Source organism: Centruroides vittatus, unplaced genomic scaffold (genome assembly GCF_030686945.1).
Source record: "Centruroides vittatus isolate TY-2023 unplaced genomic scaffold, ASM3068694v2 contig_452, whole genome shotgun sequence".
Taxonomy (NCBI): domain Eukaryota; kingdom Metazoa; phylum Arthropoda; class Arachnida; order Scorpiones; family Buthidae; genus Centruroides; species Centruroides vittatus.
The window spans coordinates 2,345,276-2,361,265 of record NW_027122248.1 but is presented as its reverse complement, the minus strand read 5'-3'; the positions used below and the strand labels follow the sequence as shown (position 1 = coordinate 2,361,265).

The following is a 15,990-nucleotide window of genomic DNA, read 5'->3' as shown; positions in this document are numbered from 1 at the left end:
ACCTCACGAATAAAACATTTCTTTTGAAATATACCTTTTGTACATCTCTAGAACAGAATATTTTAAAATAAACTTATTTCAAATTTTGAATTCTGTTTTTTAATTATGCTTCTCTAAAACTCTTGTTAAAATAGATTCAATACTAACGTAAGTTAAAAAAACATCATTAAAAAAATAAAATGCAAGTAAATAAATAAAATTTATTAAAACTTAACAATCATCAGTTCTTTTGTTGAATTTTTATTTATATTATTGGAAGGTGTTTTGAGATATTCATTCTAATTTCTTCATAAATTTGCAGCATCTCCTGAATGTTTGGTCCATTTGGATTACTACAAAGTTTATCATACAAAGCCTAATAAAAATTATATGATTTAATTATAATAAAACACTTTATCTTCAAATTGTTTCATTAATATAAATAATGTTTAAGTAACAAAGAGTATGTTTGAGAAAATACAGTATTTTAAACAATTTTACAAATATCTTAGTTTAATTTAAATAAAGATGATGATGATAAATAAAATTATCTTATTAAATTAAATATTGAATCAATTAAAATTGTTACTTTCTACTCATTACAAGATAAATTATATATTCCATAGGTTTAATAGGTCTATAGGTATAATTTTCTGCATTTGCCTGATGATGACGACTATCGGTTCATTGAAAGTACTTGCGATAAAATGCACGTATAACGCCGATCTCAGTGATTTCTCAATTCTACTACAAATTATATTTTTTAAATATGCAAAAAATTTTCTCTTTTATTTTATAAAAATTAAAAAACTATTTAAATTATCAGTAGAAGAATCATATAATTTTAATTGAATCTTTAAACCATTATTGTCATGCAAATGACAATTACAATTAAACCATGGAATTCTTCCTATAATTATGTAATTAGATATTTTGGTTTTAAATTATATATATTTTTTGTTTTTATTTTATGGCACTGAAAGGAGTAATCTCCCAAAATGCAATTGCCAGATTAATAAAATCTTTTAGTAAAGGTTTGTCAGTAGTTTTATCTACTAGACACTTCAACACTTGAGAAGAAGAAAAAAGAATACTGCCAAATATAATTTTTATAAAAAGCAGCTTCCACTTAAATATATAAATCTTGAACATAGTCCTCTATATAGTTACTATGCAGTTAACTATGTTTTCTGCTTTCTTAAAGCAAGTTATTTCTTATTTAAAATAAGAATTCCCATATCCTTCTATTTTATTATTAATTCTAATCTTGTAAAGTTAAAAACAACCTTTCAAACCCTTTAATTATTTCCTAGATTTCTAAATTCAATGTAGATAACAGATCAATTTTATAACATTGTAATGAACTAAATTCAAATATTCAATGAAGTTTGGTAGATTATTTAAAAAATTAAAATTATATTTTGAAGCATACTCTATATAAAACTGTTTCCCAACCTTTTCAGACCCCTTTAGTGGATATATTTCTTATATTTTTTTTTGTTTGCTTCACAATGAATTTTTGTTTCCCTTGTCTTCCAGCACCCCCCTTGAGTCTTCTACCATCCTCTAGGGCAGGGATGGGCAACCTGCAACCCACATTAATATATTTTGAGGCCCGCATTGCATAAAATGTGAATAAATATATTTCCCATCTTAAGGAAGTATACAGCAAAAATTCAAACGTTATTTTCTACAACTTATGTATAGTAAAATTAAGTAGCTAAATTAAGTATACTCATGCTAATTTATAATTATATATGAATAAATAACTGATTTACCGACATTTTTTTTCTCTTTTATGTGGCCCGCATCAGTTCAAAAGTCTTCAAATGCGGCCCTTACATAGAAAAAGGTTGCCCGTCCCCGCTCTAGGGAGTGGTGGTAGCATCATTTTCACCTTGGAAATCACTGCTTGGTAATATTATTAGCATGTGATATTTGCTAACAAGAATAAGTTATTTAGGATTATTACTTTACTTAAACTATAAATATTAAATAATCTTACCTTTGTTTCAACAAAACATGTTTTAGATAAGGTAATGGTTTTTTCTGATATTGGTTTTTGCATATTCAGTAGACCCTGCAAGATTTAAATCATATACAATCACAAAAACTAAAAATACTCATTTCATTTAAACTAATAAGAATACACTTCAAATATTTATTCCGAAAGATCAAACATTTAAATTAAGTTGATGTTTTCAAAACAATTTGTAACTATGGCAATTATTTTTACCAAAAATTAATAATAATTGGTGCATTTTGCAATTACTAGAAAGTTTATTATGTAAATTATTTGTTGTATGTTATTTGTATAAAAGTTTATTTGAAGACATAATACTTAAAATGTATAATAGCAATGTTTATAATAATAAAGTATCAAAAATAATTTAATATGTAACTAAGTAATCTATGGGAAATAATATAATGATTTTATCACACAAGATAAATCGCATAAATAGAACTGATCATAATTAAAGTACTCAAAATGCAAGTACTTCAGCAGTCAAAATGCAACCAAATCTGGTGTGGTAACATTTCAGGAATGCAAAAAAATCTTTGTAAAAGCTACTATGGCACTTTTGGCACTGCAAGAAACAAACATTTTATTCATAAAAAACACTCACGCTATACAAAAACCTTAGTGTTGCAGAGAATATTGTTCAATGTGGTCCCCATTCTGAAGATGTAAAACCTGAAAACAATGAACTGTGTTCAATAGACAACCATAATTCATTTTCTGTGATGCTTCTTGCATGCAGTGTGATACTGTCTTTCAATGCTGCCAAATTTGTAATGTCATTTTCAGTGGCAAAAGTGCCAAGTTTTGTTACTAATTTTTTTAATGGAAATGTCCTGAAATGTCATCATACCAAATTTGGTTGCATCTGAACTGCTAAATACTTCTCTAGAACAGTGTAGAATAGATGTAATTTAATATTATGATCACCCATTTATAATCAAAGATGTAGCTGATCATTTTTCCCTTGATGTTATGCTAATAACAGCAGAACATCTGATGAACCAATTAACTTAAATGTTTATTATTGGGCTGTAATTTAAAAAAATTGTAGACCTATAAATTCCCACTGTCGTCTGTCAGTCAGTCTATTTGTCTTTTCTTAATTTTCAGAAAAAAGCTAGATAGATGAAAGACAAGACTAGATATGGAAATTTAGGGTCAGGAGACCCCTATTAACTATATTTGAACTTCTGATGCAAAGTGGAAATCATTATTTTAATTCAAATCAAAATAGTGATTTCCAGTTTTTAATTATTTATTTTTTTAATTATTTTAATTCAAAAATTTTCCTCTGAAAGGCGTTAGATAGATGACTGGCATGACTGTATTGTAACAGGGAAAGTGTGATATACAGAGGCAAGACACTACTAATTTGAGATGGAGAGCACATATTTTAAGTTAAATAAATTAAAAATATGATTAAAAATTGCAGCCCGGTATTGTGACGATGTGACAATAAAAAATTTCTCATCACTAAAAACTATTAAATTTCAATAATTAAGCAAATAGCAATTTTTCTTTGAATCATTAAAAAATTTAGCTTGAAATTTATATTTCTTCTTCACAGCACTTCTGTTTGCATGGCTTTTTTAATGAAGACTAATTCTTATTATATATAAGGTTTTACATAGAATAAAAAATGATTTGTGGCTGTAATAAATAATAGTACTGGCAGTTTTGTTATATGCCTCCCTCTGACCATTGATTTTAAGAGAATATTTATTAAATTAAATAAAATATCTACAAACATGAGGCAGATAATAGTAAGAGCTTATCACACCAGTGATAATAGGCACAAAGGCCCAGTCGATATTTGAGCATTGTGCCTATTATCACTGGTGAGATAAGCCCTTACTATTATCTGCCTCACATTTGTAGATATTTAATTTAATTTAATTATACCAAGGGCTAAAAGCAATTTTTGTAAGAATATTTATTTATTTAATTCTAATTTAGAAAAAAAAACAACTTAAAATAATAAAATCTGTGTAAACTTTGCAACTCTTATACTTGATCTTCTTAGAGTTTAAATTTTATTTTGTCTCATTTCATTTATAGTTTTCTGAATAATACCATATTTACTCAAATAATCTGATTGCTTTTATAAAAAAAAATCACCACAAAAGATGGGAGTTTACAGTTTATTCAAAAAATCCGGTGACATAACCCCAGGGTATTTCCAATTACTAAGCATTTCACTTTGCTAGTGATAAATTTTGCATATCAACTGGATTACTTTGCTTAATAAAATGGTTGACTATAGTCAATAGTTATAAGCAACATTAAATATTTTTGTGTGACTAATTTCACAAAAACAAGGATAAATAGACAGGCTGAGACAGACACTAAATAATCTTTACACCTATATTACCTTTTAGATTAAGCTATTGGTCAATTAGTAGTTTTTTCACTTTCAATTCAAATTAACAAATATAAAGAAGTTGTACTTTCATTTACTTAGTAAACTAATTTATTATAAAAGACATTATTTGCAAATTATAGTAACGCATGTTTCTCAGTGTACAAATAAATTATTTTTTCTCAGTATTTTCATCTTTAAATACCACATGGCCTTGTAAGCTGAGTGCTGCCATATTGAATGCTATAAAACTGACAGAGTGAAGGTTGCCGTTGTCTCACTACCATAAATTAATAAAATTTGTTTTATATATAATAAATTAAATTAGTCAAGATTTTTAAACTATTAACTTAAAAACTGGAGTGTATGGATTACTTGAGGGCACAGATTATTTGAGAAAATATAGTATCTTTATTTAAGAGTAATCTTTCAAAATAATATAATGCCTGACGTTAAGAGAAATTTAAACTTTTTGAATTTAAGCTCTAAATAATTATTGATTGAATTTATTAAAACTATAAGCAATGTTCGAATTTTTTTATTGGAAATATTTGATATTATTAAATTATTTTTAAGTTAAAAAACAATTATATTTTTAAGAGGCTATTATATAACCCTGATTATCCGAGGTAATGCTAAACCAATAAACCAATGCTACTTCAGATAACCGAAAACTTAAATTTAATTCATAGATGTTTATTAAAATAGCTTAAAATGCACAATAAAATAAAAATAACAGAGAGAAAATAAATTTAAACTCTTACCTTTAATTTTTGAATAATAATTCTTCTTAATTTACACATATGCCACATATGATGAGTGTCGACACAAGCCTGTAAAAATTCTTGTTTTTGGAAAAATCTTATAAATATTTTTAAACCAAAGCAGTAACATTGCAAACAATTATTATTTGTTTTCAAGTTTTGGTTTACATTTTTTTCTGAAAAGTATTTCAATATTTCATCCATATTAATTTCACCTGAAAAATAAAGAAACACATTTTGTAATAATCTTCTTTTCTTTTAGCATTATAAAGCATTAAAGTAGCATTTATATTTAATATATCATAAAAAATAATTAATTTAGAATCGAAACTGCAAATAAAAAATCAGTCAGATTCTAAACTTCTACATTATAATAGCAATAAATTGAAATTATTCCATATATTCATATATACATGCTATTCATTCTATTTCATATATCATATGATCATAACTAACAGTATATTTATCTATTTAATGCTGTTTAGAGAGATACAGGTAGGCCTCCTACAACACGATACGTTCCTTGAAAATACTGCGTTGTGGGAAATCGCGTTATAGGCGACACCAACTTAATACAAAAACTGGAGATTCGGTTCTAAAAAGAGAAAAACTGCCTTTTATGGTGTAACATTTTCATCATTTTTTTAAATTTATGTACATAAAAAGATTAAATAAAATTCAACATCATATAAAAACTAAAAAGATTATGATTTCAAGTCAAAATCAAAAAGAAACATAATGTTATGCTGACAAATTCAGTCCTCGTCGTCACTTATTATAGTTGTTCGAGAATGTTTGACTGGCCTTATTTCAAGATCTCAGCTTGTTTCATCAAGTTCCACTGCACTTATGTGATCCGTTGTGATTTTTCTGTTATGTGGAAGATAATTCGTTTCTAAATACCCTAAACCGCGCTGTGTAAGAAAATTTCCACGTTTTTCCAATCGCATTGGAGCAAAAACACGTTGTAAAGGTACTGTGTTGTAGGAGGCCTACCTGTATTTAGCAATCCAAATGTAACTAAATTTGGTATGGTGACATTTTACGACATAGAGAAGACATTTGTATAAAAATTAGTACCGAAATTTATCGCTATGACACTTTTGATGATGCAAATAACAATAAACAGTTTTATTTGCTTAAAAACTACTCTAATGAAGAAGTCCACTATTATAACAACAACAACCATTAACTATGCAGTAAATATTCACTAATCAAACGTTGTTCTTTTTAAAAGTATAAAAAGCATATACCTCCTGAAGAAAGTCTATGAAGAAGACAGAAAATGTTTGATTAGTAAATATTTACTGCATAGTTAATGGTTACATGTTTGTTGTTAATGCTAGTGTAATTATAGAAAAAAGGAAAGGAGTCCACTTTTATTAAAGATGAAATGTTTTTGAGTAGAGCATAGCATTGATTAATGCAGCATTTATTTCTTTGCTGTGTATGTGCTATTATGGAGTTGTTTGAACTGGAGGTTAAACAGTTTTACTTGTGGGGAATTTAAAAAATGTGGTTTATTAAGAACACATTTCCACACAACATGATCTTTCTTTAAGAACTTTTGCTCAATTTTGCATAAACACTTAACACCAGTTTAACAGTCCTGTTAATAATTAATGTCCAAGTTGACAAATGTATTAAGAATTGCTTAAAATCTATTTGAGAAAAAGCAATTTCTGAAGATGAGTAATTAAAATTGAAAACAATTTGGATTCATTTCTATATTAATGAGTTTTAAAGACATTATGTGAAAAGTAGTAATAATTACAAAGTTTATATGATTTGAGATACTTACCATCATTATTTTTAATACATTTCCTTCCAATTCTGTATGTAGATATTAAAATGACTGTGGTTAGTGGTCTAACTTTATCAAAATTCATATTATTCTCTGAAAAAAATGATTTAAATTCTAATCCTTCACATAACTGTTTTCCTTTATCATGTTTATTTTCTACTGAATGATAGTTAAATAAATCTTCATTTTTTTCATCTAATAAAAAATCCCATAAATCTAAGTACTCTTCTTTGACAGATATATAAACAGGAGATAATTTCTTTATAGACAAAGGCAAATTTTTTACTGATGAAACATCAAGCTGTAATATGCACTCCACTTTAATTGGATGTGAAAATGCTGAAGCTCTTTCAATATTCAGTTTAAACTGAGAATGAAAACCTAAAACAACATATTAATATTTATTAATTATATAATATTAAATAATACATGATAATTCTGGGTTGTATTAAATTATATACCCTGTTTCCCGAAAATAAGACAGTGTCTTATATTAATTTTTGCCCCAAAGATGCACTAGGTCTTATTTTCAGGAGATGTCTTATTTTCTTGTATGGTATGGAGGCAGGCAACGGGCCTCTTGATGCCTTGCCTGCACATTTACAAGTGACGGCCGCGGAAGGGAACATCGGGGTTGGTGGTAGGTGACGGTCTTCATGTCCTGCATGTAGCTGCTCTGCAATGGACAGTGAAGGTAGGGAATAATGGCAGTGGGCTAAAAAGAATCGCAGCTGCATGCTCTGGTGTTCTATTCAGCATACTTCCAAACAAAAACTCTGCTAGGTCTTACTTTCCAGGGAGCCCTTATATTTAGCAATTCAGCAAAACCTCTACTAGGTCTTATTTTCGGAGAAACACGGTATGATATACTAGCACAAAAAGTAAGAATGATAAACATTAAAAGGAAAATCATATAATTTTAGCCCACCATTGTTATGTTTATGACTCAAATTAGGGGAAAGAGTGGGGTATCAAAGTTTCATGGCAGTTTATACTTTCCACGTGATCCTAAAAAGTAATTCTGAAAAACTAGTCCAGGTTGGTCAATGGGTTTAGAAGTGTATAGAGAATAGACAAACAGAAATTCTATTTTATATATGTAGATTATTACATTAATACAATAAAAAATTATTTAAAAAGTTATTGATTTGTTCTAATCAACTAAGAATTATTTTGTAAAGATTAACTTTTTATATAAAAAACAAATACTGCAAATGATTAAAATTTTATGAAGATTTTTAAAATGTCAAAAAATGCAAAAACTGGAGGGTCAAGGTTCAACCGATTACAATACTTTCTCTCCAGCTGGAAAAGTAAAAATCTTGGCTCTCCCACTCAATTTAGAGAATAAGTTTCTTGTTCATTAATGACAGAAAACTTTCTTTATAATCTGTATGCAGTTGTTCAAAGATAATTATATTTAAATTATAAAGAAAAAATTTCATTAATTTATTTTAGAGAACTTTTAAATGTTTAACAATTTAAAATTAGTATTTAACTAATTTGTTGATATAGTAACAGATCAATTATCCAGCTTCCAGAAATCCAGAATTACAAGAAAATTGGCTATTTTTCAATTTGGCAGGATGTAGTACAGCTATAGTTTGCTGGACAACTGCATTGTTTTAGTTTCCATGGCATACACATCACGCAACAACAATTCCATTATGTTTTTTACTTCTTTTCATTTCATTTTCAACCTAATATTACACAATTCATGATATTCTATAATTTAAGAGGATTAATATCCTGATCAAACAGTGTATTAAAATAACTTTAAAAGTGTATTAATTTGTATCTGTTAAATAATTTTGTTCTTAACTTTCCATTGTTTATTTTATATTTTAAGTATATATTTAGTCTGTGCTCAGAAAATTGAAAAATCCAGAAATATAGACCTCTGTCAATCCTGAGTTTTCCAGATAATTGGTCTGGTACTGCATTTAGAAACTTATTATTATATTTAAAATGTATCTAAATATACATTTTTTTTTCAGAATTTAACCCCCTATTTGAGAAGAATTAAAAACATGAAATAAAAAAATAATACAAGAAATGCAAATCTACATGATACTTCTCATGTAAGCTATATGTAACACAATAGCAAGTATTTATGTATCTAAAGAGCTATGAATTATAATCTTACAGAACCTCCAAAAAAAGGCAAAAACATTTATAATGCACACAACTGTCTGCTGAAAAAGTAAGCAAGGTGCATTTATGCATTTATCATTATAGTAAAAATTTTTCTACATCATTTACATTTCAGATTCAATATTACAAATATTTCTGTTATTTTTTGATTTATATGTAATTTTTACAAATCAAAATTCAAATAAGAGGTTTATCATAAATTCTATTCAATAATTTTACCAATTTATAAGCAATAAAAAACAGTGGATTTACTGAAATATGCAACAGAATATTAAAAAGAGATTATACGCTGAGTTCGGCGTTAATAAAGTTCCTTTTAGCGTTAGCACAAGCACTTTCGACGAGTTTATAATCATCGTCCTCGGGTGAAATGAACGATTTTAACAAAACAAACATGCAGAATGTTCCAAGAAGAACAGAATTTTAAATTCAAACCAGGTATCCGTTAATTCCGTTAAGCTTAACGGAATTACCTTAACAGATTTTAAACTTGTCGAAAGTGCTTGTGCTAATGCTGAAAGGAACTTTATTAACGCCGAACTCGGTGAATTTTCTTCCAGAAGTTATACAAACCTTGGCATGAGTTTTTAAGTTTACTTTTGCTCAAAGATAGAAAGAGATTATAATTGAAGAGTTCTATAGAAAAAGGTACCTAAGTTAAATTTCAATGTTTTCAGGAATCCTTTTTACATGTGGTTTGTTATGAAGTGAGGAAAGTGTAAATATTAAATATACATCACTAAAGTGCTTATTATAGCAAGAAGAATGTCCATACCTGTAAAACACTATTCAATATGCATAATAGAACATAACTGAAAAGTTATCCAAGTGCACTTAAGTATATTATTCTATAGAACTCCCCAATTAGAAAATTATTTTTAGGAATAAATATTTATAAAGATTTTATACTAAAAATAATATTCTGATATTTTTAAAAAATTAAATTAAGAGACAATAAACGCGAGTACGATAGCATTGTTTAATTGTCAATAATAAAATAAAAAATGTCTTACACTTGTCAATAGGAATGAACTTGCAAATTGATTTATCATTAATATGAATAAAGATAGCAAAGTACCAATAACCAAGAATTATATCAAGTTTCTTCACAGGTGAAAAATCAACTTGTAATACATATTCAGATTCCTTTATTGTTTCTAAAGTATATTTAATATCATCTAAAACTTGTTCTGCGGAGAAAATATATGAAAAATTAATTTACAGCAAAACTGAATTTTTATAAAATCAAATCATCTTTTAGTAAGAATACTTATAAAAAATTAAAATTCAATATATAATACTTACTACAAAACAACAAATTAGCAGCTATTGCTAATTGTGATAAAGCTTGTTGTTGTTCTTTAAGAATCAGTTGTTGCTGTAAAATTTCATTTGAACAGTTATTAATCGATTTCAAAATGTTTTGCACCTCGTTTGGGTTAGAATATTCTTCAGTACCATCATTAAATGGAACAATATACAGATCTCCAGTATATGTTACACACAGTAATTTAATACTATTTTCTGAAAAATTAAATATTTAAATATTTCAGTTTTACGAAAAATATTTATTTAAAGAAAACATCATCAAAACTTACCTTCTTCAATAAAACTAAATGTAATTACTCTGTTCACTGGTAATGTATATGTATTTATATTGAGAGAATCTTCGTTCAATTGAAGTTCAGCACGGAAGAGTTCGCCAGAAGTTGTTACATATATAATGTAACGTTTCCATACCAAATATGAATAAAGTGATGTTTCTAAATAACTGAATAATAAAAGATGTTTATTTTCGTGATCAGATTTTTCACTCATAGTGAATACAATAAATTTCCCTTCTGATCCTAGAACTATTAAAGAGTCTTGAGCTTGTGATATTGTTTCACCTTAAAGTAAAAAAATAAAAAAAAGCATTGATGATTTAATTTAAATTTAAATAACACACAATAAATAAAAATGGGTTAATGTTACCTATGGTAGCGAATGTGGCAGCTCATCTATGAAACAGCGGGGACACACGTTCTAACCTAACCTAACCTATTCTAATAAATTACCATAATTATTGCCAACCAAATTACAGTAGAGCGTCGATAAGTGGAACCAATTGGGGACTGGGGTCCTTCCAGTTAATGATTTGTTCCAGTTTCCGACTTTGTACGAAAAAATACATTAACCTGTCCGACGTTCAAATTTTTCTCCGTTGCGTATCGCTTCCTGTTGAATTTTCGTCGATTTTAAGCCTAACGAAAATTTTTATAATAATCATCGAGGCTATCGTATCGTTAAAAATTATTTCTGCATTTTGTACAAACAAAATAAATATATTAAAGAATATAAAAAACGTGAAAATTATACTTTAGAAGTAAATTTAGTATCAAAAACATTCGATTCAGCACGACACAGTCCAACTGAAAATCGTTCCACTTTCCGGCCATTCCACTTACCGACGTTCCACTTATCGACGCTCTACTGTATTAGAATAGGGGTAATTTATTAGAATAGGTTAGGTTAGGTTAGAACGTGCGTCTCCGCTGTTTCAGAGACGAGCCGCCACGTTCGCTACCATAGCTAACATTAACCTAAAAGTGTTATTAATAATAATTAGAATTTTTATTCTAAACTGAAGAAAAACACTGAGATCAGCACTTTCTTCAGTTTAGAATACAATATTTGGCATGGGAATCACCCTATTGATCATAGAATTTTTATTATCTTCATTTTAAATAGTTAACTTTTAATATTTTTGCTCAATAAATTTAAATATTTTAAAATTTTATTTTATTCTAGAAAGGCCATGAAAATATTTTAAAATGCTAGTTTTGTATTCGATTCATTAGTTTGTTGCATTTACATTTAGATTTGTTAGTTTGTTAGGTTCTTACTGAGGAAGACTTTTGAATAGGTCAAAAATGTTTCTATTGTATTAATCTCACTGCTGGAAGTCAATAAGGTGAATTTTTGTATTGATATCTGGGTCTGGTAGAAAAGTGGAAATTCTAATACTCATATGTATTACATCGTATTCCACGGCCTGTAACAGCACTCCTTTTTTTATACTTAATAGAGCATTTGCTCGTGCCTGAAACGCTTGTAGTGCAACCGGTTTTAGGTGCTCTACTTTATTTACTACCCCTGCTTCGCCAGTGCTTTGCAGGGATAACAGCACTCCTATTGACATTATCATGAAACTGCCTTGACAGACTCCAAACAATGGGATCGAGGAGCTAAGAGCAGGCCTTGATTTATATGAGAAGGCCATGATTAATGAAATCAATCATAATCATAAATGATAAATAGTTTGAAATTATATTATGAAATAAATTAATTTCTTGATTATTTCTTTTGTAAAATTTATTTAAAATATTTATTTTGTTGCTAATATTTTTTTTGGAACGTGAAGTTAATAATAACTGATTTCTAGAATCAAAAAGTTGAATCTAAACAAAACATTATCATCTAAATAATTTTAGAATCTAATCTAAATGAACATATTGTGAAGTAAAATGAGCAAAAATTATTGTGACATCATCACATTGTCAGGCTGCAATTTTTAATCATATTCTTAATTTATTTAATTTAAAATATATGTTCTCGATCTTAAATTAGTAGTGTCTTGCCCCCGAACATCATACTTTTTCCGATAACATTCATGCCAGTCACCTATAACCCCATTCTGCGGAAAATTTTTGAATTAAAATCACGTGACTTCCAGTCTAGGCCGGAAGTTCGTAGCTATAGTTAATCAGGGCCTCTTGCCCCTAAACTTTCCATATCTGGTCTCAAATTTCGTCTATCTAACACTGTTCTCGAGATTAAGTAAGGACAGACAGAAAACAGTGGGAATTTATGTCCACAATTTTCTCAGATTGCAGCTCAATTATTTTAAATTAATAAATGTGTTTTAAGTCATAAGATATGTACTTTTAGCAAAAAAATTAATCATAAGGTAATTAATTCACTTTCTCTTAATTTTAATAACTTAAGACAAACTGTGATTTGTTTAAAAAAGAAAGGAAAATAATTTTTACACTACCTTTTTGTAAATGCAACTTTGTACAAAATAATCCAATTATTGGTTGATTTAATTTACATAGAAGATGTGCTTTAGCTTCATTTGAAACTGAACAAATGTTTTTCCACAAAACTCTTCCATCGGGTAAGCCCAAAAGAATAACATCCTGAGAGGCCAAAAATGTTGAACTACCAAATAAAGAAATAAATAGATGTTTCTGCAAATTACATGTTGTTTCACTGGTGGAAATATCATCACTACGTACAATACTGAGAAGTATTGGTCTATGATGAAGTGGAAAAGCTATTAAATAAAAATTTCAATTAACGCAAATAGTATAATTTACTTTTACTTATTGAATATTAATCAAAATATATAAATGATTATGTTATTCAAAATTAGAATTTCAATTACAATTTTAATTTCAGTAAAAACAAGATTATTTACATTTCTTTTCAAAAGGATCAAGAAGCAGATGATCTTCAATATTTTCATTAGATGGATAATTATCCCACTCAACAGTGAAACATATTTTTTCATGTCCAAACTGTTCTTTATATAGAATCTTTACTGTCCATGCATTAAGTAATTTATCTTTAAAACATATCACTATCTTCTCTGAAACTAAAACGAGCGATTCTATAGAATCTTGTTTATAAGTAAAATCTGTGAGTAACTTATGTGATTCTTTTTCAAAATTATTCAGTTCTGCAAAAATATCTTCAACGGTGTCTTCCATAAGCTCAGAACTTCTAAAATAAAAAAAAAACTGTAAAATTAATTGTTATAAAAATGCATAAAACATATAAAAATATGAAATAATAATAAAAATAAAATAACATAACAAAAACTTATTTTTTAATTATGAGAAACAAGAATTTTAATAGAAGACATTGTTGCAGGGGGATGATCCTGCAACAATGTCTTCTATATTTGGCACAGACAACAGGAGTGGGCCAAAGGAGGGTGAGTATTCAATTTTTCACTCATACCAAGAAAAAAGACATATAAGATATATAAAATGCTAAAAATCAAGTTTTAATGTTTGGATTTATAAATTAATTTTTAAGTAAATAATATAAAGCAAGTAGCAAATATTGTAAGAAGCCGATTTTTAGGGGCAATCAGTTAGTTGCACGTTAGTGATGGTCTAGGGTCCTTTCGTATGTGGGTGGTGGCGGAGGAGACAAAGATGACAAGTGTCTAACAAAAACTGTTTATTTTAACATAAAATAACTTACACTATGAACAAAACAGTTTGCTTTAAAACAATCAGTTGTTCGGACATCCTGGGCGTCGATGTTGTTTTCTTGATCGTCCATCAAAGATAGTCCAAGGGCAGTGGCGTTGATCAGATCGTAAGGCAAGTGGGGAGACTCCATTGGTTGGCATTGGCGACAGGGTCTAAGTCCGAAGTGGCACAGGTTACAGATTGGGCACAACAGACGGAAAACTGCGTCTTGACCATGGAATTCGGAGTTTTATGTGTTTCTCCCTCTTCGTCTGCCTTCTTGATTGGTTCTGTGTCCCTTTTCTCTTTTTTAATTGGTCCCTTTCCTGTCTCCAGGTGAAAGACAATACCCACCCAAACCGTGAGAAAGGTTCGCTTCAGAGAATCTACTCAACACCATCCATCAACTCTGACCGGAAAGTGTTGATGAAACTTTAAAACCTGCACTCATATTATTGTCTTTCCTCTGACTTTTAGAATTTCAACAGCCTGGTGTGATGTCCCTTTGACTGTCGACCTTTCCCCTTTTCCTGATTTTCTAAATTCTGACCGCTGGTATACAAGCATTCCGTCAAAGTTCTACCTCTTCTGGCCGACATTTCCTTATGATCTATTACATCATTCATCTTTGCATTGCATTTGTTTGACATTAATAGTATTTTTCTTTCGTCTCTGTCTCATATATCTTGCACAACTTACACGACCTTTGGTCTGATATAACAATGGAAATTTTCTCGTCTTAATAAATTTTATAAACCCTTTAAGGTTAATGTTACCTTAGGTAGCCAAGATGGCGGCTCGTCTCTAATTCAAGTAAGGAAACAGTGGGAACGCATCTACTAACCTAACCTAACCTATTCTAATAAATTACCCTATTCTAATATTTTGGTTGGCAATAATTATGGTAATTTATTAGAATAGGTTAGGTTAGGTTAGGTTAATACTGTAAGTGCGTCTCCACTGTTTCAGAGACAAGCCGCCATCTTGGCTACCTAAGGTAACATTAACCAAATTTAAATTTCGACCCGTTTTTTGAACCTCACAATAGGAAGAAAAATAGAGATAATGCTTCTACTTACGTTCTGTTTACCGACTCTGTCATAATTCCTTCTGACGTTACAGCATACATTTCTGATTCAGCTAAAGCAATGTATGTTACATAAGAAGGAAACATATACGTCGCCTATAGAAATACGGTTATATTTATAAGTTAAACACACCAATATAAAAATCACGCTCTGCTTAAAAACAAATCGTATTTTAATTCAATTAAGGTGAAAAAGTGATACGAGATTCTTTACCTTTACAACGAATGCACGATTTTCAAACTGTATTAAATATGCTACGTTATTATAATATAAACAATAACAGTTTCTCGAAATGCTTCGAATTTTCACACACGATTCACTGCCGTAATCGAGCTGTGAAGGTAATCCTACGTGTCCAATTAATTCTGTCATTTTAAATTAGGGTCGTTTAATCAACAGTAAAGCATGGATTGTTTACAAACTGTTCGTTATTCCCGCGAAATATAACGACACTGCAGTTTGCCAGGAAATCGTAAAGATTACGAAACTTTCAAAAAATAAATTAAGTTTATAAATGTTTAAAAATTTATTTTAAAGAAAATAAATAACATTTTAAATATTTAATAAATAATT

General features: G+C 28.6%; 1 protein-coding gene across 1 annotated transcript; it reads right to left on the bottom strand.

The window, feature by feature from the left end:
• Positions 1 to 130: 130 nt before the first annotated feature.
• On the bottom strand, positions 131 to 15,868 carry LOC136977218 (uncharacterized). Its single transcript, XM_067272685.1, has 11 exons — positions 15,631 to 15,868; positions 15,409 to 15,512; positions 13,546 to 13,847; positions 13,120 to 13,401; positions 10,682 to 10,972; positions 10,389 to 10,607; positions 10,097 to 10,273; positions 6,927 to 7,310; positions 5,126 to 5,340; positions 1,985 to 2,059; positions 131 to 355 (listed from the first exon to the last, which is right to left on the bottom strand). Exons 1-11 carry the CDS (start codon positions 15,787 to 15,789, stop codon positions 245 to 247), a joined length of 2,319 nt encoding a protein of 772 aa, XP_067128786.1. The 5' UTR covers positions 15,790 to 15,868; the 3' UTR covers positions 131 to 244.
• Positions 15,869 to 15,990: the final 122 nt, after the last annotated feature.